The 22,810-nt window shown below is 37.2% G+C and overlaps 4 protein-coding genes across 11 annotated transcripts in view; 2 read left to right on the top strand and 2 right to left on the bottom strand.

Moving 5' to 3' along the window:
• Positions 1 to 811: 811 nt before the first annotated feature.
• Positions 812 to 6,663, bottom strand: rarres3l (retinoic acid receptor responder 3-like). The gene is made up of 5 exons (NM_001002623.1): positions 6,625 to 6,663; positions 6,255 to 6,311; positions 3,820 to 3,928; positions 3,456 to 3,724; positions 812 to 1,749 (listed from the first exon to the last, which is right to left on the bottom strand). The coding sequence occupies exons 2-5, from the start codon at positions 6,267 to 6,269 to the stop codon at positions 1,630 to 1,632; spliced, it is 513 nt and encodes a 170-aa protein (NP_001002623.1). The 5' UTR covers positions 6,270 to 6,311; positions 6,625 to 6,663; the 3' UTR covers positions 812 to 1,629.
• Positions 6,664 to 7,644: 981 nt separating this feature from the next.
• rarres3 (retinoic acid receptor responder 3) lies at positions 7,645 to 13,296 on the bottom strand. 2 transcript variants are annotated; one of them, XM_087280861.1, is made up of 5 exons: positions 13,261 to 13,290; positions 13,003 to 13,044; positions 12,525 to 12,651; positions 12,150 to 12,418; positions 7,645 to 8,497 (listed from the first exon to the last, which is right to left on the bottom strand). In XM_087280861.1, exons 4-5 carry the CDS (start codon positions 12,387 to 12,389, stop codon positions 8,387 to 8,389), a joined length of 351 nt encoding a protein of 116 aa, XP_087136987.1. In that variant the 5' UTR covers positions 12,390 to 12,418; positions 12,525 to 12,651; positions 13,003 to 13,044; positions 13,261 to 13,290; the 3' UTR covers positions 7,645 to 8,386. The 2 variants fall into 2 exon arrangements, with proteins under 2 accessions (XP_087136987.1, NP_001070094.2); NM_001076626.2 differs by having other exon boundaries at positions 7,647 to 8,497; positions 12,525 to 12,633; positions 13,261 to 13,296.
• Positions 13,297 to 13,925: 629 nt separating this feature from the next.
• ints5 (integrator complex subunit 5) lies at positions 13,926 to 20,584 on the top strand. 2 transcript variants are annotated; one of them, XR_015507853.1, is made up of 3 exons: positions 13,926 to 14,157; positions 16,757 to 19,952; positions 20,461 to 20,584. XR_015507853.1 is itself a non-coding variant. In XM_087282008.1 (2 exons), exons 1-2 carry the CDS (start codon positions 14,087 to 14,089, stop codon positions 19,755 to 19,757), a joined length of 3,072 nt encoding a protein of 1,023 aa, XP_087138134.1. In that variant the 5' UTR covers positions 13,926 to 14,086; the 3' UTR covers positions 19,758 to 20,584. The 2 variants fall into 2 exon arrangements, 1 of the variants encoding a protein (XP_087138134.1); XM_087282008.1 differs by having other exon boundaries at positions 16,757 to 20,584.
• A 408-nt stretch (positions 20,585 to 20,992) lies between these two features.
• The window catches only part of ganabb (glucosidase II alpha subunit b), a 37,112-nt gene continuing 35,294 nt past the window's right edge, over positions 20,993 to 22,810 (top strand). For 4 of the 6 annotated variants that reach the window (XR_015507854.1, XR_015507856.1, XR_015507857.1 and 1 more), the window contains exon 1: positions 20,993 to 21,044. Coding sequence is in view for 1 of the 6 variants with exons in the window: in XM_087282011.1 (XP_087138137.1) it covers positions 21,022 to 21,044 (23 nt within the window). In the remaining 5 variants the exon portion in view is untranslated. Of the gene's footprint in view, positions 21,761 to 22,810 lie in introns of all 6 variants that reach the window. The other 2 variants (XR_015507855.1, XM_087282012.1) reach the window with 1 other exon arrangement.

The raw sequence follows: 22,810 nt of genomic DNA, 5'->3' as shown, positions 1-22,810 counted from the left end.
GACTGACAGTGTAGTGTCCCCAGTACTTAATCTGTAAATCGCGAGGTCCTGGAACAGATCGGGGTAACGGATCCTGCATGCCACCTGAGGTTGTAAAGGTGTTGCACACGAAAATGGAGAGGGGTAGGTTGGGGGAATAGCGGGGCATTGGATAGCAGAGGGGTGATGTGGATGTAAGACAAAAGCCAGGGTGGGGGTTGGTTGTCGCGGACGAAAATGAAGAGGGCTGGGAAGTCGAAGAACAAAGTGAAAGTGAACAGCGGACGGGGGAGGAGGGGGATCAGTAAAATGAGGTGCCGGATCAGATTTCAGAGGTGCTGTATCCGGATCCAGCATTTTCGGCATAAATTAAGCACAAATTATTTATTTATTTGATTTATATATATATATATATATATATATATATATATATATATATATATATATATATATATATATATATATATATATATATATATAAAATAAGGAATGAGGCAACATCAGTCTTTATGGTAATCAACAGTGTGTCATAATTGTTTTTAAATGAGCCGAACTTGATTTGTTTTGCTTTTCATGTGCTCCACTAGCTCAACAGATATTGTCTCTGCTGTCAGTTGTGTTTATTTCCCACTGCTTTGTAGTCACAAGAATTCGGTATTTAGCAAGAAGTGGTAACAAAGCTCTCATTGAGCGGATGTAATTACTGCAGGCCAGTGAGACCGAGATCTCAAGATAAGCTTGTGTAAAGAGGGACGTTACAGAATTAAAGTAAGAATCAGCACTCAGACATGCATATTATGACAATACCAAAGAAATGCACAACTCTTGAGTATACAATGTCAAAGATTTAATGGCTCAAAAATAGAAACATGGCAGTTTACTTGAAGATTAATTTGGTCAAACCAACCGTTCATCCTATAGTTATTCTACAGTTATTAAAGTGCTTGAAATATCATTAGGAAACCAGCAGAAAGAGAAATCACATCAAAATAAAACAATGTCAGGCCTCGGGGTCAGACAGTGAGGATGGATTTATCATTGCATTGTTTCCCCAACCTCATGCAGTTTCACTTATTAATTTCCGTCTTTGGGCTTCTTTTTTTAAATTTACATTAGTATGGATAATTGGATCAGACCCATTCTCTGAGCCTGAGGAGAAACACCAAAGTTACTCCAGACGCTCAATAGGCTTCAGGCCAATTGTGTTCAATTCATGGCAAATGAAGCCTCCTTTCACAATAATATTTGGCACTGTCTTTCTGGAATATGGCCATGGGAACATCTTTTTACACAGTTGAAGACATAAGAGACTATGAAGGATTTGAGCAACGCGTATTAATCACTGCAATAAAGGTGCAATCACTTATATTATATTTTTATATATATTCAACTTAGCATAAAGTGCTTTTAAACCAGTAGAAAGGGAAATGTGTGATATCAAAACGATTTAAAACTGCCTCAGGCATTAGAAGTTTAGCAATATATCAAAGTACACTTTTGTTATCAGACAGAACTGATGGGATTTTGGTTGCTGGCGATCTCATGTTCTGTTATTTACATTTTTTCTTCTACTAAGTGCAATGTTTTATTTTCACTTTAAAAACGAAAGGCCTCCTCAGTTGTGCTTTTCACTTCTGCATTTGCCAGTCCTCAGTGTGTTTGCTTATCTTTGTTTTTTGGACCAAAAATGGCAGCTGCAGCTGCAAGAAGCCCGACACCGATGGCTGCAGCAACACCAATTCCAACACCGACCTCCACTGCGTTTCGCACCTGTCAAAATAGATCAAATGCAGAATTACCTTAAAAAATTACTATATAGTTCAAGATTATTTTTGAATTTTGATTATGTAAACCAAATGTCCACAATTGATGATATCATTTAATAACATGAGCCACTTTTAAAAGCAGGATGAATTGTGATTGGCTGTTAAAGTTTTTATTATTTAACAGGTGGTTACGAAAAAACTGGAACAATATCGTTCCTCTGTGATGCTTTAGATATGCACTCACCAGCCACTTTATTAGGTACACCTGTCCAACTGCTTTTTAATGCAAATGTCTAATCAGCCAATCAAATGGCAGAAACTCAATGCATTTAGGCATGTAGACATGGTCAAGACGATCTGCAGTTCAAACCGAGCATCAGAATGGGGAAGAAAGCTGATTTAAGTGGCTTTGAACTGAGGCTACAGTTCACATGCTAACCAAAATTGGACAATAGAAGATTGGAAAAACGTTGCCTGATCTGATGAACCTTGATTTCTGCTGTGACATTCGGATGGTTGGGTCAGAATTTGGCGTCAACAACATGAAAGCATGGATCCATCCTGCCTTCTATCAGTGGTTCAAGCTCTTGGTGGTGGTGTAATGGTGTGGGGATATTTTCTTGGCACAATTTGGGCCCATTAGTACCAATTGAGCATCGTGTCAACGCCACAGCCTACCTAAGTATTGTTGCTGACCATGTCCATCCCTTTATGACCACAGTGTACCCTTCTTCTGATGGCTACTTTAAGCAGGATAACGCACCATGTCATAAAGCAGGAATCATCTCAGACTGATTTCTTGAACATGACAATGAGTTCACTGTACTCAAATGGCCTCCACAGTCACCAGAGCTCAATCCAATAGAGCACATCTGAGATGTGGTGGAACGGGAGATTAACATCATGGATGTGCAGCCAACAAATTTGCTGCAACTGCGTGATGCTATAATGTCAATATGGACCAAAATCTCTTCGAAATATTTCCAGTACCTTGTTGAATTTATGCCATAAAGGATTAAGGCAGTTCTAAAGGCAAAAGGGGGTCCAACCCTGTACTTGTAAGGTGTACCTAATAAAGTGGCCGCTGAGTGTACACTACCAGTTAATGTTTTATAAACACTGTTCTAAACTGAAGACTGTTCACTAAGCCTGCATTTATTAAATCTAAGATACAACGAAAATATAAAAATGTCATATAAAATACACGGTTTCTATTTTACAAGTTTTAAATTCAGAATCTTTAGCATTATTACTCGTCACATCCTTGAGAAATTATTTGGTGCTCTAAAAAAACGTTTATTATTATTATATTGAAAACTACTTCAAATAAAGGCTGATATTTGGATCTTTCCATTCATCAAAGAATCCTGAATAAATATTTAATCGTTATTAAACCTTTATAATAATAATTATAAACATTTCTTGAACTGCAAATCAGCATATTAGAATGTTTTCTGAATGATGATGTGACTGAAGTAATGATGCAAATATTTCAGCTTTGAAATCACATTTGAAAATCTGATCAAACAGAAGCCAGATATTTAAATAGTTAAAACATTTATATTTTTACCATTTTAAATGTATTTGTTATTTACTGGCATTTAAAAAAAAATAAGAAAAATTTTACTATAGTATCGGAATTAGTATATTATTATAGTTTTTATCCTTAATATGCACAGGCAATATTATCAGAATACATTCAATCTGTACCTGTCGAGAGTGAGCCTTTCCGTATCTCAGCTCCGTAACAAAGTGCTCACAGTTCCCACTAAACACGCAATATGGAAGTTCTCGCCCCAAAAGGCTGTGCGCGTCCCGCAGAATATCACAAATATCTCGTGGCTCATATTTGTCATCCAGGAGGTTGTTGATCTGATATTTATCATTGCCAACGATTTCATAAAGCTCTTCTTTCTTCACTATGGCTTTGTCATACAGCACTGACATCATACTGTAGGCTCCAGCTTGAGCATGTTCAGCTGTGAGGAAAGAAGTCAGATGACATCTATAAGGCTTTAAAAGAAATAACCTTCAATATAAAGCTCAATAAATGAAGCATTTAAAACAAACTCACAGGGTGGAGCCAGGTGAATCCCATAACCTTCACCCACATATATAGCCCAGTGCTGATATCCACCTCTGAAGATTTCAATCAGATCTCCGGGCTCTGGCTTCTGATCAAACTAGGAGACAACATAAGAGCCGTTTCACTAGTGAATATTAGGATATTATAAGGTTTAATAACATTTGAGATTAACCCTAATGTGCTGTTGGGGATGTTTTTATGTATTCTGGAGTGATACTGAGTCTTAATTTGGCCATAACCTTTTCTGTTTCAGCTAGTGTAATGATTTTTGGTGACATTTTGACAGCTATTTTGGGAAAATGCTTTGAATTTTTTTTTTTTTTAAACTCAACAATACACTCTGGGCAAATTTACTTTCCTTTTGTTATGTTAGGGATGCACGAAATTAAACTGCTGTAAAAATGTCTTAGATTAAAATATATTTCAAATATTTTAGCATAAATCTGCTGGAACACTGTTTCCTTATCCACGAAAGAGAGAAAGTGAAAGTAAAGGCTGAATGGAGGAGGCTCATTATCCTCTTGCTGCAGATGCTGTTTTACTATTTTCTTAACTAAAGTGTTCAGTTTTTCCACTTACAAAGTCCGCCATGTGAATAGCAAATGCGTCATGGAGCAACGCAGCTGACTCTTAAAGGGAATAGGAGATAAGAAATACCAGAGCAAATTTTCCCTTTCTTAAAATAGCTAAAGTGGTTTTGGACACAACTTTTAACGCTTTTGCGCCCTGCGCTTCAGACTTTGCACCTAGACCGTTAAAATAGAGCCCACAATGTCAAACTATTGGCTCAAAAGTAACTTCATCAACCGTTCAAGTAGTGAGAATTAATAAAAAAGTCTCTACCAAAACTCTCACTACCAAAATTTTGGTGAAGTTTCGGTAGTGACATCATATAAAATTGCCTCTGCCAAAACTCATTACTGAAACTTTCAGCTCAAAAATACTAATTAACATACTAATTAATTTACTAAATAAAATAATTACTAATAAATATACAAAACAACTTTACAAAACACTATACAAAATACTAATTAATATACTGAAATACAAATTTTAAATCTTTATAAATATATCATATGTTCTACTTATACAAATTTTAATAAGTACAGGTTAAATAAATAAGTATTATGATTCATCTTTCCACTAATTGATGTTATGCAGAATGATGAGTTACTTTACAGCATTCTTTTGAATAGAAAATCTATTTAATAAAGTAAGTGTGATGCAAAATGTGTATTATGATTAAGTATTAAAAGTATCTTGATTTATCTTTATAAGTATCATGAATCATTTTTACACAAATTGATGTTATGCAGAATAAGTTAATTTATAGCAGTGGTTCTCAAACTTTTTTCATCAAGTACCACCTTAGAAAAAATTTGTCTCTCCAAGTACCACCAAAATGAGTAGTGTTGAAATACAGTAGCGTAATAGGCCCAGTAAAGCAGCTAACTGCACAGTTAGAAAGATCATGGCAGATTACCTCAGAAATATAGGCTATATGTCATATATGGCATATTATATACATCATTTTTGGTAAACTTGGAAATGTGTGAAGCATGTACAAGACATATTTCATTCGTCCGCGTACCACTAGAAGGAAGCCCGCGTACCACTAGTGGTACACGTACCACAGTTTAAGAACCACTGGTTTATAGCATTCTTTTGAATATGCAATCTATTTTGTAAAGTAAATGTGATGCAAAATGTCTTAATTTAACCTATTTTTCAAATTAGTAAAATTAACTTTACTACTTCTTGTATCAAGGAAGATCTACACAAAATCTAAACTCATTTGAAGTTCATTTATTTTTTTGATGAGTAGCATATGAGCAGTGACGACACACTTTTCTGCGTCTGTAAACTTGAGACAGTTAATAACACAAATCACATTGATTAAAAAAATAAAAAAATAAATAGTAAATATATATATATATATATATATATATATATATATATATATATATACACACAATTATATATATATTTTTTTTAAGCTGATTTTTAATCTTCAAAATAAGTTTTAAAATGAATATTTGTTCATCTCTAAAATTAAGCACATAATGTTAACCATCATCACCTGCAAAATACTCAAAATGGTAATTTTAGCCAAATTAACCTCAAAACCCATTTCTCTTCTTGTACATGGCTAAAAAACAGAAAGTGAAAGTGTGTTTGTTATCTGTGGATGTCATACCGATACTTTCACAGAGGTGTCACGTTATTGTATGTAATCTGTAATATTTGTGTCGTTACAGACCTTGAGCCTTGAGCAATAATAAGCAGCATGATTACCAAACTGTGCAAAAGTGTCAAACAGCATGATTTCATCAATGCCAGCAGCACTAAAATGATACTGTATGTCATTTAATGTTATATTTCAGTATTATTCCAGTTGTTTCATATTATTAAATGATATTTACCTTTGTCGGTGCCATGGCAACCTCAACGAACTTTTCGTTTATAACGTTTCCTCAGTCCTAAGGAGAAAAACAATCGAGCTCAAGCACTTTAACGTCAAATATACGTTTAATTCTAGGCTATTTGTCCATAAAATAACAGAACATAAACCACCATGTACATTTTCTGGAAATCAAATCTCATATGCGTAAGTTAAATAATAAAAAATCGACACTAAAATGAAAATCAGACTATAAAAACAGCTTGACGTCTATCTAGACAACGGTCTTGATAAACAAACAAATTCCCACTCCATACTATCCCAGGCTTTACACACGGTCTTCATTTCGTAATATCTTAACACATTTGTATCAATTACTGACTTGTACTTACAGAGATGTCAGATTGAGTCCGTGTATGTGTACACTCCAGTCCGCTGTATTTGTCCGTCTGAGGTAAAAAATAACATCAGAGCGCAGAAATCAGCTGATGTGGAGGATGAGAGAAAAGCTTCGGCCAATCAGCGCGCAGAGCTAGTCGGCGCTGATAGCGATCATTGGCTGACGAACGCCCTTTTAAAGTGACCATGCTGTGCTAACCCTTGTGTCCTGTTCAAATTGACAACCCTCTCGTTATAGTTGTTGATGATTTTGCCCCATTGGCTTACATTATATGTCATTACATTACATTACATTATATATAATGACAAAGACATAGTACAAAGACATCTCAAAGACATTGTATATAGGTAGTTATGCATTGTTGTTTGTCGGTTGTTTTCCCGAATGGGTACAATTTGTCGTTTTTACTGTGTTTTTTATTGTGTTGATCATCAGTTGTCAGCATTAACCCTTTATATATCCCTGTGCTAAAAAGTTTTTGGCTTTTATATGAATTAAAACAACATATTATAGTGTGTGTGTGTGTGTGTGTGTGTGTGTGTGTGTGTGTGTGTGTGTGTGTGTGTGTGTGTGTTGCATAATACACTTATGTTTTGAGAGCTGAGCTGCTTATTTATGTTTCCTCAGACATGTTTTATTTTTTTGCTATTGCAACTGATGATCAACAGTAAAAAAAAATTAAAATTACCTCCACCCAGAGGGAAAATCGGCAACAATCAAGAATATGGATGATTATGTGTATCATGGCTTTGCAATCAAAAAATGTCTTTATAATTGAAGTCAATGGGGCAAAAACAGCCACAAACCTAACGAAAGGGTAGTTAATTTGCCCAGAGTGAAATATTAGTAATTATATTGTTTTATTTTATATGTTTTGACTATTTACTTACCAGTAATTTTCACTAATACTTATTTTTGTATTAATGTTCAATAGTTATGCATAATAGTTATATATTTGTAATATTGTTTATATTACTTATTACATCTATTTCAGAAATAATCTTAACTCATCTTGACTGCATCACCACAAATCAAGTTTTATTTGTTATCAGATTTATGTCAGACACAGTTAATTTCATTGTAAACAGCTTTACATTACATTTATGAACATTTATACATGTTTGTGAGCCAAGCATTTCCATATAATGTGGTTCATGTTTTTATTTTTTGCCATTTGTTTGTGCTTTTGAATTGCATTATGGGAGCTTGACCTTTCTTGCAACTTTTAACATTGAAAAGTTTGACTTTTGTTAAAAAATTTGAATAGTTTTAAGTGAAATATTGTCTGGGTTGCTGTTGTATTTTATACTACTAAACCCTCGTAATAAACTGCCAGTTTATTTTCTATTATTTCACAAACTTATTTCTCTAAATATCATTTCTTATACATCATATTATTTCAAACTATACTAAAATGTCAAGAAAATTAATTTTGTTAAACTGCAGAGTTGAATTTTCATCGTCAAAAGTGGACAGAGCAGAGATCAACATCTCATAATGCAATTTACAACCATAAATAAACAGAAAACGCTTATGATTCACAAAATACAGAAATTCTTAACAGACTTTTTTTATGGTGTGTTATTAACAATACGGTTTTAGAAATATTTATAATGATACAGGGATTACAATGTAAACATGGTAAACCAAACGACACATACAAAATAAATTAGATAAAATGCCCCAAACTATATTTCAAAAAAAGTCATCAACAATAGCTTTAGCAATAGCAATAGCTCTTTATTATCCACTGTTCATTGTGTTTGCTTCTCTTTGTTGTTTGAACCAAAGATCTTTACAACAGCATAAGCAAGGACTCCGAAGCTAATTCCTGCAGCAACACCCATCTCCACTGCTTTTCGCACCTATAAAAAAACAATATTATCAAAATGAATTCGTTGTTGTGATTGGTTATTGCGGTTTAATAATCATAATAAGAATAAATAATCTACTATCATATCACATCATATATACAGATTATTTTGAGAGACGTAAACAATAACCATGGTCTCAACATGTTTCCTGTTTTACATTTTTAATTTCTATAGATTCTATGTCAAAAATTGCCAGGGGTATGAATAATTTCAGGCTTGACAGTATGTGTTTGTACTATGAAGCTATTGATTGCTTGCATCTAAATTGGCTGATTGAAATTCAATAGTGTGCCATAATTTTCATATAAGCACACAGCTAAAGTAGTTTCAGGCCGGTTTGGACCACACCACAGTTTCATTTCACTACATTGAATGGTTTCATATCTTACAGCTATGTTAGACTTAAGAATCTGCACTATGCCTGTAGAACAACTGTTGCATGAATATCCAGTCTATTTACCTACAAATATTTGCTGTGAGTCATTCTGTGACACATGGATGAACACTGACATACCAAGAGGAATCAAATACAGTCATTTTCCTTCAGCTTGGTCCCTTATTTATCAGGGGTCGCCACAGGGGAATGACCTGACAACTTATCCAGCATATGTATTACACAGAGCCCTTCAGCCGCAACCCAGTACTGGGAAACACCCATACACTCTCATTAACACACACCACGGTCAATTTAGTTCATTCAGTTCACCTATAGCCCATGTCTTTAGGGGAAATTGGTGCACCCAGAGGAAACCCATGCCAACATAGGGAGAACATGCAAACTCCACACAGAAATGCCAACTAGCCAAGCTTGAACTTGAACGAGTGACCTTCTTGCCGTGAGGCGACAGTGCTAACCACTGATCCACTGTGCCGCCCAGAATAAAACACATTCTTAATGTTAATACTAAGACAAAAATGACACCAAACGGAACAAAAGGCTTTGGATGGGATGAGTAAGAAACTAGTCCTACACACAGGAGCAGTTTGAGGACAAAAACCTGACAAATATCTAGAAATGCAACACCTAAATAATGTCTATAGGTGTCGTTATCATATGTGGAATAATTTACTCCGATATGTTGAATAGGGTATGTGCCGAGCTAGTGCTGTTCCCATGCTGATACACTTCCGGTGACCTGTTATTGTGAACTATTTCTCATTTTATACGGTTCCTTATACAGCATCGATGTTGTAATGTCATTAAAATACATTCAGTTAAATAAACTTTAGCATTTATTTAGTTGCTCAAGTGTAAAACGAGACAAAAAGCTGTTTACTCGCACGCGGCCGTCAGAATCGGCAGGCTAACGCAGAAGCTCCTTGAATATACTGGGGTAAACACATGCTCATATTATAAAGATATGGCGGGGAAAATGTAATTTAATGCAGTGCTTCTTGTACAAACTGAGACCCACTTTAATTCGGATATCACTCAGCCAGTGGAGATCGCTGTTTTTAAAAAAAAACAGACCTTAAATGCACCGGATTTTGCATTGCCATTCAATTCGCCGGAAGCGCTTAACCCAGGTTAATGGCAAATTAAAAGTCCTATTAGCATGCTTCGGCATAGATCCCATTATTGCAAAATAATGTACAACTTTCGTCTTTCGGATGAGACGTTAAACCGAGGTCCTGACTCTCTGTGGTCATTAAAAATCCCATGGCACTTCTCGTGTAAGAGCAGGGGTGTAACCCCGGTGTCCTGGCCAAAGTCCCTCTATCGGCCCTTACGATCATGGCCTCCCAATCATCCCCTTCCACCGAATTGGCTCTATCACTGTCTCTCCACTCCACTAATAGCTGGTGTGTGGTGAGCGCACTGGCGCCGTTGTCCTGTGGCAGCCGTCGCATCATCCAAGTGGATGCTGCACACTGGTGGTGGTGTGGAGAGACCCCCCTCATGATTGTAAAGCGCTTTGGGTGTATGGCCATACACAATAAATGCGCTATATAAATACACATTACATTACATTACATTACATTACAACTGCTTTTCACCATGACCACATCAGCACCTCAGGTGTGTTTTTTTTTTCTAATAATTCAATGGCCTGTTGTCAATCAGAACCCCCAGTTTTTCATGATTACGCGATCGCTGAAACCAACGCAAGATCAACAAAGAGTTGCACATTTTTGCAGTTGGAGTGGGAGTTTTTAGCCTGTGCAGTGAGCAGACGCGGATGAAAAGTGAGTGATTTACATGCAAAGATGGGATTAGACATCCTGTGGCGTGAATTGTGCGCTTGACGCGCTTAAGACTGCAAAAGAAAGTGAGCAAACATTTAACAAAAAGAGCAATGGAACAAACCGATGAAGATCGTCAAATCGATAAATAATTTCGTTTAACTCTTTTCATGCAGTTAACGAGAGAAAACGCTTCCCTGCCAATGACGAGTTTTACGGCAATCCGTGTCTTAGGTGTAATACGGTAGGGAAAGCCCTAACACAGGTCTTGAGTGAGGTACATGATGTCAGATGCTCCAGGGACTGGAATCTAAGAAAGTAAGATTGTGGATAAAAATAAGAGTTATACAAACTTCATTTGGCTTAATCCCTACTGTTTTAGATCTTGTCTTGGCGAGAGACTAAATAACGAAGCCTTATTTTTTATGATTTGTGTCATAGTGTCCGATTGCACACCTAACACAGTAGGCCACCTATAAGGGTAAATAAGATATATATATAATTTTTAATATTTACATATTTTTAAGTCGCAAAATTGTCTTCGAAATTCTGAGAATTATCAAAATCATCAGTCATTTTTATAACAAAAAATCATGAAAAACTAGGGGGTCTGGTCAATTATACCTTGCATACTGTACAGTTGAAGTCTGAATTATTAGCCCCCTGTATATTTTTTCTTAATTTCTTTTTAACAGAAAACATTTTTAGACATCATAGTTTAAACAACTAATTTCTAATAACTGATTTCTTTTATCTTTGTCATTAAACAGAATAATATTTTACTAGATATTACTAACTAGGCTTAACTAGGGTAATTAGGTAAATCATTGTATAATGATGGTTTGTTCTGTAGGCATTCATTCATTCATTCATTTTCTTGTCGGCTTAGTCCCTTTATTAATCCGGGGTCGCCACAGCGGAATGAACCGCTATCTTATCCAGCAAGTTTTTACGCAGCGGATGCCCTTCCAGCTGCAACCCATCTCTTGGAAACATCCACACACACACTCATACACTACGAACAATTTAGCCTACCCAATTCACCTGTACCGCATGTCTTTGGACTGTGGGGGTAACTGAAGCAAACCCACGCGAACGCAGGGAGAACATGCAAACTCAACACAGAAACGCCAACTAAGCCGAGGCTTGTACCAGTGACCCAGCAACCTTCTTGCTGTGAGGCGACAGCACTACCTACTGCGCCACTGCTTCGCCGTTCTGTAGATAACCAAAAATAAATATTGCTTAGTGCTAATTTTATTGACCTTAAAATGGTTTTAAAAAATGTAAACTGCTTTTATTCTAGCCGAATTAAAACAAATAAGACTTTCTCCAGAAGAAAAAACATTATAGGAAATACTGTAAAAAAATTCCTTGCTCTGTTTAGCAAATAAAAAAATAATGTACAGGAGGGCTCATAATTTTGACTTCAACTGTATGTCATCCCAATCAACTGTACCTGTCGAGAGTGAGCCTTTCCGTATCTCAGCTCGGTAACAAAGTGCTCACAGTTCCCACTGAACACACTATACGAACGTTCTTGTCCTAAAACACTGTAGGCGTCCTGCAGAATCTCATGAATCGGACGAGGCTCATATTTGTCATCCAGAAAGTTGTTGATACGGTAATCATGATCGCCAACTACTTCATAAAGGTTTTCCTTCTTCACTTTGGCTCTTTCGTGTAGCACAGACATCATACTGTTGGCCCCGGCATGAGCATATTCAGCTGTAAAGACATAAAATCAGAAATGAGAACAATCAGAAGACTTGATCCAGGTAAAACAAGCTCTGCAGTATGTAAAGCATGTTAAACATAAAACAACAAAACTCACAGGGTGGAACCAGGTGAATCACATAACCATCTCCGACATAAATAGCCCAGTGCTGATAAATGCCTCGAAAGATTTCAATGAGGTCTCCGGGTTGTGGTTTCTTATCAAACTAGATGACAATATCAGGCTTAATAAAAAATACAGAGGCTTATGTTTGTCTACAATTATTAAGACAGTTTAATTAACATAAACCAACTCCATTTGTACTTAAAAGTGAAACTGTAAACATATTAGCAAAGCCAGTCTGCAGGTTTCAGAGAGGTTTTAATGAAGTATTTAGCTATTTTTGCTGCCATAAACAATCTAAGCAATACTTTAAAGTACACTTATATATATTAAACTTTTCAGACTCTGTATTCATCTATTTACAGTTTAGTATTAAACTGTGAATTTGTCAATAATAACATCAGAAATATATATATTCATGTTATCTTCCATTCTTCTGAGTAGTTAAAAGGTATTAAATGTTTTTAAATACCTTGTTCATGGCGATCTCAAACTTGTGTTTTGCTTTTCAGTCCTATTAGAAACATAACAAAACTTTTTTTTTTTACCATATTTAGCTGAATTTAAGTATCAAATACATCGAAAACAGATAAATTTACTGAAGGAGCTAACACTCGACAACAAAAACTAACAAAAATCAAACAAGTGCGCTTAATATTCTTGCTTATTAAGTAATAAATTTTGTATTTAACAACACTGTGGTCTTAAAGAATGAATATCTTATACTTACAATGATGTCTGTCGAAGTTGTTTCGTTTCTGAAGCAAGTAAGCATAGACTCCACAGAATAAATAGATCTCGCTGCTCGACCAATCACAGTCCTTCTGTAAGCGACGCGCTTATGGGCTGGTTTTCCTCGGAAACTATTGTAAAAGTATTTAGTTTTATGTACATCTCTTTTGTTCACTTTATTTCAGGTTTTGTCAGATGACTGATCAGATGACAATAGGTTTTAAGAGCCCGGGCGAACTATTTCAACAGGTCACGCACCTGTTACACGGTTGTTGTTAGATCAGATATATCAGATCAGTTGTTGCTATACCTAAAGTCAACGAAAATGATTAATATTATTTATTAAATTCCCTATTAATTGTATTTTATTAACGACTACCCCACCCCAACCTTTAACCCAACACTTGTATGAACATTATATCACATTAATTATACGTTATATCTCACTGAGTATCTCAGTTTTGTTGCCTTCATAAATGTGCTTATTAGTATCATATTAGAAATATACGGTGTGTTTTCATCGACAAACGAGCTCACTCCATTTTGAATGGTGAATGTTTTGTGTGTATGTGTCTTTACTACCCAGATTTTAGCTCTCCTAAACTACAGAGGGCGGTATGTGTGACCAAACCGGATTTTTTCCCGCGGCGAGAGAAAGAAAGTACGAGAGCTTCCGGTGTCTGGTGCATCGTTCAATGAAACGGGGCTGAAACTGGTATAAGTTGTAAATAGTCAACTTTCCTATCATAAATCGACGTTGTTGTTGTTATTATTTATGGCAATATAATACTCTGCATGGAATATTTAGCGTAAGCTCATTAAAGATGTCTGGGATGTTCGAGGGGAATGCCTTACCAGGCATACAAACTCATAGCCACACTCCAAACAATTACAGGTGAGCAATACAAGTATGATTGTTATTATTAGCTTATAAACGGTGTTTCAGTTTATAGATGTAGTTCTAGTTTGCATTGCTGCATTATCAGTATAAAAGAGTATATATGTGTTTTTAAAAATATAATTAAATTTAGTATGATCAATCACCTTTTCTTTTATAGATAGGAGAACTATGTTGTTTTCAACCATATTTTGACATTATATTCTTATATCAAGTTATTGGAAATGGGAAAGTAGATACAGCTATGAAGATTACTTTTTAAATATGTTTAATTTCACTGCATTTACTCGTTATTGGTTTCAAATGATATATATATATTCATTCATTCATTTTCTTGTCAGCTTAGTCCCTTTATTAATCCGGGGTCGCCACAGCGGAATGAACCGCCAACTTATCCAGCAAGTTTTTACGCAGCGGATGCCTGTAATATTTTTTTTCTTCTGAAGAAAGTCTTATTTGTTTTGTTTTGGCTAGAAAAAAAGCAGGTTTAAATAATTTGAAACCTCCTTTAAGGTCAATATTATTAGCTCCTTTAGGCAATATATATTTTTGATTGTCTGCAGAAGAAACTACTGTTATACAATGACTTGTCTAATTACCCCAATTAAGCCTTTGAATCGCACTTTGAATCTGAATGCTTGTATTTTGAAAAATATCTCATAAAATATTATGTGCTGTCATCATAGCAAAGATAAAATAAATCAGTTATTAGAAATGATTATGTTATAACTGTTATGTTCAGAAATAAGTTCTTAAAAATCTTCTTTCCATTAAACAGAAATTGGTGGGAAAAGGTTGCTAATATTCAGGAGGGCTAATAATTCTGATTTCAACTTCATATACAGTTATTTTCCTCCCTACAAAGGAAAGAGAAATAAATACAATAGAATAAAAATATGAAACAAACTGTGCTTTGAGCATCTTAACTGTAAGAAAAACACTTTAGCTACAAAAGTCCTTCAGTCAAGAGCAGCGAGGGATTTTCTCCTTGTTGTTTTATTAATAATGATAAAAACAGGCGGCAGCAGGAATATTGCTCTGTCACTTTAATGTTTTCGCTTTCACGTGTCTTTTGATCCTTTACTCATTTGTTTATCACACAAATGATGGTTAATATAAATAATCACTAAATACTGCGTTTTGACACCTATTTGAACATTAAAGCGCTCACATTAAGATGACTTTAGATGTGTTCGCTCTGCTCGTCACAGTGTGCGAATGAGACCAAATGCTGACCGTATGCTACTGTGGCTGCGCGCCACACATACACACATAAGCATGCGGTCTTTTCCACTTTTAAGAGCAACAAATGTGTACAACTAAAAAGGGGGCGGTAAATAATGGAATACTCGTTTATATCGATCAATGGTTTTTCATAATCGTTAGAAGTGTTAGAAGAAACAAATCGTTAGAAGAATCGAAATCGGATTTTCGATTAATTGCACAGCCCTAATATATAGAGAGAGAGAGATGGATAATTATTATATGTCTGTCTAATGACATTAGCCCCTTTCACACAGTGATACCGGTAAATATCCGGAAAATTTCTGGAAAGACTTTACCGGTATATTCAAAAAAGCGCTGTTCACAGAGGCGAGGACGTTACGGAATTTTTCCGGAAAAGAGCATTCACACATCCATCGCAAAATGCCGGTAAATTCTGACATCATTAACCAGAAATTACCTCTAAACGGCTGCGCTTGTGTTTGTAAACATTTGACTACATTACAAACTCTTCGGATGGATTAGTATTGAGTACAACTCCAATGAAAACATAGAGAAACACTTTCGCATGTCGAGATGTTCATGATATGTGTGTGTGCTGGCGCTCACGGGCACACGCAAAGCTTGAAGGTAAACAAACAACGGATTATCATAAACATCTTAGCGATAATTATTTACACAGTTGGCATTAAGAAGGAACATAGAAACGTTATCTGACTAACAGCTAATGTGTCTGGAAAAATATTCAAAGGCTTTTAATCTCATAAACCGCGCGCACGTGAATGCGTCTGACTGTTCCGATTGACTAAAGTAGACGTCTCACGTCAGCACGTTCTAGACGTGTACGCGGTCTTTCTGGCAATCTTCCTTCTGCATTCACACAGCGCAGCATTCCGCCAAATTACCGGTAATGTTACAAATTCTCTTTCCGGAAAATAGCCAGAACAAATTTACCGGTATTTTCAAAAAGGGCCTGTTCACACATACAACCTTTCCGGAAAATTGCCGGTAATTTTCTGGAAAGGTCTGTATGTGTGAAAGGGGCTATTGAAAGTTGTTTTTGTAGAATGTGACAACTGGCAAAAATAAATAATAATAACTCTTCTAAAGTTAAAACGTTGTTTACGTATTTTCTGTAAAATTAATTGCACTCTTTTTTTTTTTTGGTTATTTTAACCAATCATAAATGTATTCCCCCCCCTGCTGTATGTTTCCTGTAAATAATTAGGTTATTATGTACATGAAATCACTTTTGTCAATCTAATATGATTCAGACAGCAAAACAGAATGAAACGTATTTAGTTAATTCCTAGCATATACACTAAATAAATATTTTTTGTGTTTCACCAACTTTGTTTCTTTCTTCCATCAGTCCTCAAGAGCTGTCATTAGAAATCAAGGCTTTCATCAGTGGAGTCGACCAGACACAAGGACGTAAACTCAGTGTTCGGGATCATGCTCGCTGTGCAATACGCCTCCTTCGAACTGTCCCAGCCTGCCGCGAAGCCGTCTTGGAGCATTTAAGGGGAGTGTATGATGAATACGTTGCTTCCTTTCTACAGGACCTGGAGGCAGAGGGTGAAAATGGTGGTAACAGTGCAAGTGGAGGAGCCAGCGTCAGCATATCAAATTTAGAGGATGTTATTAAAGAAGTCCACGCAGTCCTCTCTGAATTTATCAAGCTGAGTCCGAAAGCTTGGGCTCCCCTTGTGTCTAGCTGGGCTGTAGACCTCCTTGGTCAGCTTAGCAGCAAGCATGCAGGACGACGGGCTGCTCCTCACTCCTCCAGCCTGAATGAGCTGCTGCAGCTTTGGATGTCATGTGCAGCCACTCGCTCACTAATGGAGTGCTACTCCCAGTGTCTAGCGGCCATGTTGGCCTGGTGTCCCGATGCATGTGTGGATGCCTTGTTGGACACCTCAGTCCAGCATTCTCCTCATTTTGACTGGGTCGTCGCCCATATTGGTTCTGCTTTTCCTGGTACTATCATTAGCAGGGTTTTAGCTTGTGGTCTCAAAGACTTCTATGCACACGGATATTCCTCTGCTGAGAAGATCAGCCAACAGCAGGCAATAGACAAGAGTAGCAGAGTCCCTAAAATTGGCTCAGTAGTTGGTATCCTTGGACACCTGGCCTCCAGACATTCAGATAGCATCAAGAAAGAGCTTCTCAGGATGTTTCAGGACAGTCTGTCTGTGCCTCCACAAAATGTACCTCAGCTTACATCTGGAGCAGGTGGATGGGAAAATTCCCCTCATCTCCGTAGGGCAACTGTACCATTCCTTCTTCAACTCGCTGCTCTTTCCCCAACTCTCCTTGGTGCCGTTTCTACAGAGCTTGTTGAGTTTCTCAGACCACCTGTCCTAATTCAATTACAAGCCCAATTCCAGGCTTTGCCTCGGGAGGAGCTTGAGAATATGCTGGGTCTAGCCGTGCACCTCATAAGCCAAAGCCCTTCAGGTGGAGCAAGAGTGCTGAAGTTTCTTGCAGACACGGCCACACCCTCTTCAGTGATCATATCAGGTCCTACACCCTCTCCCCATGATGGTATTCGAGAGGCCTGTGACCGATTACTGCAAATGCTTCTGCTGCATCTTCACAAACTGGTGCACAACCGACCGGACGGTGATGAACCTTTTCCACAGTCCTCTACTTCTCCGGCAATGCCCCAAGTGATCCCATTTCTTGAGGAGCTCCAGGCACACATTGCTGATCTGTGTGCTGAAACTCTTCGACTTGAGAGGAAGCGGCACCTTTGGTTGCACCAGCTCCTGTGTCTGCTGTCAGTCTATGGTGGCCCAAGCATAGCCACTGAAGCTTTATGCCAGCTCTTCACTCAAGCCCGAAATCCAGAGGAGCTTGCATTGGCCTCGCAATTATACACCCAACTTTCCACTTCACTTTCCGGTTTGCTACCCTCAACAGTAGCCCGCTGTGTTGCTCAGATCCACACACAAACTCTTGATATCAAAGAGTTAGCTCAGCTGCTGAATAACCTGGCTACTGCGGTACAGAGTCAAGAGGAGGATGGAAAAAATGGAGGAGGAACAACAACAACAACGGGTAGTTTAACACAGTCTTCAATGGCTTCAGAAGTCAGAGTTGCCGTGTCCAGCAACCTTCAGGATTTCTGTCCATTACTGCTTCATGGGGATTCAGGGGTATCCAAAGCGGCTGTCCGACTTCTCTCATGTAGCCAGATTCCCAGAGCGTGCTCTCCAGCTCATCTGTTGCGGATATGTAGAGCTGCGGTGTCGCACTTCTTTGTGTGTTTACGACAACAAGGGAAGAGTCCTCAAGCAGGCCAAGAGGAAGTAGGCTACTCCAGGCGACTCTTATCACGTCTTGCGGCTTATTCTTCTTTGTCGCAAAAAGCTGTGCTTCAACAACTGGTGGAGGGAGCTCTACATAAAGGCAACCAAGATTTATTTGGAGGTCTGCAAGAGAACCCAAGTGATGACACCACACAGGCCCAAAACCTCGTCCCAGACTTGGGCATCTCCTTATTGGACGTCAACCGCAAATTTGGCACCTCAGTTAACTTCTCTGGAAACGTGTGGTCTGTTTTCCACGCTGGAATAATCGGAAAGGGTTTGAAGCCTCCATATACTCCCTTACATCCTGACCCAGATCGAGTCAGTCAGAATATGCAGACCTTGCTTGCGGTCATGGTTCAGTGCTGCAGCTCAAGTGGAGGAAACCCTACTGGTTCTGCTGGCAGTACTTGTAGTGAACCTAATGTTTCTGATAAACTCCCACCAATCAATGCTGAAGCTGCAAAGGTAATTGCCGTAACTCTTGTGGAGAATATATGCCCAGATGTGGCAAACGGAGAACTTTCCTGGCCTCCAGAGGAACATTCAAAAACCACAGTTGAGCGAGACATACACATTCGTCGTTGCTTCGAAAAAAACCCTGTGCTATTTTACCTCCTCCATGTGGTCGCAGCTGGACGTCCAGCGCTGTGCTATTGCTCTGTCATTTTAAGGGCTCTACTTTCCACCTTACTGGCTCACTGGGAGTCCTCAAGGGAGCCGTCGGTGTCTGACTCCCCCTGGCACCTTCAAACTTCCTGTTGGCTTGTATCATGTATGGGTGAAGGTCAGCTACTTCCTCCAGTCTTGAGTAATATCAATGAGGTCTTCCCTCACCTCTCGCCCTTTGAGGTTCGGCTGCTGCTGTTGGGTGTATGGGAGTATATGCGAGGGAACAGCCCAATGCCACAGAAATTTACCTTCTGTGCAGACCAGGGACTTTTCTTTCGGGACTTTTCACGTGATGGAGATGTTGCACGCTATATTGCGCCCATCCACAGCGTTCTGCATAAAAACATTGACCGATTGGGACACCTGTGCTGGAGGTTTCAAGTTTGATGACTGAAAAAATATTAGAAGATGTGTTGCAAACATGAATTTCTTTCAGGGTCACATACCTTTTCGGATTTAGATATTTTTCTACTTTGTTGTGTGTTGTAAACTTGACATCTGAAGTTGACATTTCTACATTTTTAAAAGTTATCAATGTTAAAAAACCTTCTTTATATGTAAGATTTTTCTTGTTTGCTAACTATCAAATCTTTTTTATATACAACCATCTAGTATTCGGTAGATTGTTTGTTTTATTAAAGGGATAGTTCACCCAAAAATGAATATACTGTCATGATTTTTGAACCCTTTACTTCAGTGGTGTCCAAACTTGGTCCTGGTGTGCCGGTGTCCTGCATAGTTTAGCTCCAACTTTCTCCAACACACCTGCCTGGAGGTCTAGTATACCTAGAAAGAGTTTAGTTAGCTGGTTCAGGTGTGTTTAATTGGGGTTGTAACTAAAATATGCAGGACACTGGCCCTCCAGGACTGAGTTTGGACACCCCTGCTTAACTTGTTTCAGATCATTGGGAGTTTATTTCCTCTGTTTAAAGAGAAGTAATATCTATTTTTTACATTTTACAACCTGTAACTATTGACTTGCATAGTATTTGTTTTCCTAATATGGAAGTCAATTGGTACAGGTTTTCAGCTTTCTTTAAAATATCTTATTTTGTGTTCAGGGTGAGTAAATGCTCATTATTGGGTGAACTATCCCTTTAAGCACTTAAAACATATTCCTACAGCAGTGTAAGAGACTCAAAAATGTTTTTGCAATTTTTTATTGTGTCTGTGTTGTGTGGAAAACTGAACATTAAATAAAATCATAAAACATCTGTTTTATTGTAAACTTGTTGATGGAAATGGAGCAATTTGTATATAAAATGAAAAGCAAAAAACATAAACAAAATTAAACAAGTATGCATGGAATTACCCACAGGGATACATATATATATGTTTAGCCTGCATGGGATTAACCAGTGAGATACATGTCCAGTGTATGTAAATCTGAAGCATCCTTTTCAACAAAAAATGCCTGATTAAAACATATTATCTGACATGAAATAAGGAATCATATGATGAATGATACTTGCTTATCTGCGATATAATGTTCATGCTACAATTATCTTGTGTACACAAGCATACATGCGCAGATGGGTTTGTATCCATGGTAAGGGTGATCTACAGGGATTCGGTTGTTACCCAATAGAGTTCCTCCAAATACACCAACTACCAACCTCCGGGAGGCTGGGCTTAACGCTGTGTGTCCAAGATGGCGGCTAACTCCATTGAAAGGTAAAACAAAGACTTCTGGCTATCATATCAGTTTGTCGTCATTCATTTTTTGAGTTTCATCGGGTTGTAATTTTAGTTAAGCGATGGGGAGTTCGCAGGGTTGTGAATCTGCAGGTGTTAAACGAGGAAGCTGATTGTAACGTTAGATGTGAATGCGTGGCTAAACCATCGCTGGCTTTATGACGAGTCATGTTTGAATTTATAAAACATTAATGCCTTTAAATGCATTGTGCTTGATGTGAATTAATCCACACGAATATATCATTGCATTGATTAATTTGACCGTGCGTTTAAGCCGTTACAATCTTAATCCTAGCATTGATTTTTGTTTTAGATACGTTCAGCCGGTGGTCTGTTTTGTGCTAGATTAGATAAATTCCAAAGAATTACCCTGTTTTGTCTCTAAATGAGCTGCACACCTAACCTTAAGGGAGTGATTTAGATAATGCAATGCATACAGGAATTGCAGTTCTCCCCAATTACTCGTTTTTACCTGTTATAATCTCAGCTTCATTTCCTTTTCTCGAGATGAGAGAGAAGGCACGAGATTGTCACGCGCAGGGTGAAACTTCTTTTAGATAAATTAAAATGCCACTCATAAACCTTCATAGCTTTCTCGTGTATTCACATTTGTGTTATATTAACGAAGAATTGATTTAACGTTATAAGTGTGGTACTTAAACTCCTCCTGTAAGTGGACTCTGAACTCTCTCATAGTGGGTGGTATATTTCCTGTCATCTCTTTTTAAAATACTGCAAGTCCATTTATTACACTTGGAGAAAATTGGATTGTTTTGCAGCTAACAGAAAAAAAGAAATGTTTGATGATGTTGCTCCGATGATAATAAATGACTACACGGATGACTTAATGACTCCATTGGATTGCATTAGCTTCCAATGCTAATAAGGCCAAAATAACCTCACAAAAATACTATCGTAGTTTGTGATCCGTACGATAATAAAATTTATTCTACCATATATATTATATTTATAAGACCTTTTCTTTTCGTAGTTTTGACTGTAGTGACTGATAGACTAATAAATACTGTGGTATATTTTAGATTTTACTACAGTAAGCTGTGATTGTGTTGTTATAGTCTGTAGACTCAGACTGTAACGTTAGTTGTAGAAAACCACAATATTAATATGTTTATATTGTTGTTTTATTACCATATCTAATATAAAAAATCAACAAAAGATTGGCTCAAAAGTACTTAAATGTTTGTTTACTGTTACTAGCATTTGTGCAGTTTTAGGCTTACCCCATTTGTGGCACAAGCCTGAGATAGTTTGATAGTTTGAGTTTTTATTTTTTTATTTTTTTTACACACAGGTTACTTGTGATAGTGTAAATGTGGAAAAACTCAAAAGCCACTGTGAAATACATATTCAGGTGTCTGATTGGGGTAAAGTTGGTTTTATATTTACACATTCGGACATTCTCCTTAATAATATAATATCAGAAAAGTATTCTTTGCCCATTCTAAACTGGGAAATCAAATTAGCAGCCATTGCTACCAAAAAAACATTGTTCACAGTCAATTAGTTAGTGTTAATGTTGTTTTAAAGTCATACTTCTAAGCGATTTATTTAAGAATATTCAAAGTAATGTAGTAAACAATATAGGGGCCGTAAAAAATGAATGAATGTGCGAATATAAAACCAGCTTTACCTCAGTAAGTGCCTGGGGGTTTTAATCTCGGTCATGAAAGTGATCCTTATGAGTGGTAAATAAGGAAGTGAATGTATCACTGTCTCTCTTATTG

This window comes from Danio rerio, chromosome 14, assembly GCF_052040795.2.
Source record: "Danio rerio strain M-AB ecotype USA chromosome 14, GRCz13ab, whole genome shotgun sequence".
NCBI lineage: Eukaryota > Metazoa > Chordata > Actinopteri > Cypriniformes > Danionidae > Danio > Danio rerio.
Note: the sequence above shows the minus strand (reverse complement) of the source record. Positions and strands in the feature narration are given on the sequence as shown.

Coding starts and splice junctions, on each gene's coding strand:
- rarres3 (NM_001076626.2), bottom strand. Junction 12,419..12,524: donor GATTCACCTGGTTCCACCCT/GTGAGTTTTGTT, acceptor ATGTCTTTACAG/CTGAATATGCTCATGCCGGG. Junction 8,498..12,149: donor GAAAGGCTCACTCTCGACAG/GTACAGTTGATT, acceptor GTTTTTTTATAG/GTGCGAAAAGCAGTGGAGAT.
- rarres3l (NM_001002623.1), bottom strand. Junction 3,725..3,819: donor GATTCACCTGGCTCCACCCT/GTGAGTTTGTTT, acceptor CTTTCCTCACAG/CTGAACATGCTCAAGCTGGA. Junction 1,750..3,455: donor GAAAGGCTCACTCTCGACAG/GTACAGATTGAA, acceptor CTATTTTGACAG/GTGCGAAACGCAGTGGAGGT.
- ints5 (XM_087282008.1), top strand. CDS start 14,087: ATGTCTGGGATGTTCGAGGGGAATGCCTTACCAGGCATACAAACTCAT. Junction 14,158..16,756: donor CACACTCCAAACAATTACAG/GTGAGCAATACA, acceptor TTCTTCCATCAG/TCCTCAAGAGCTGTCATTAG.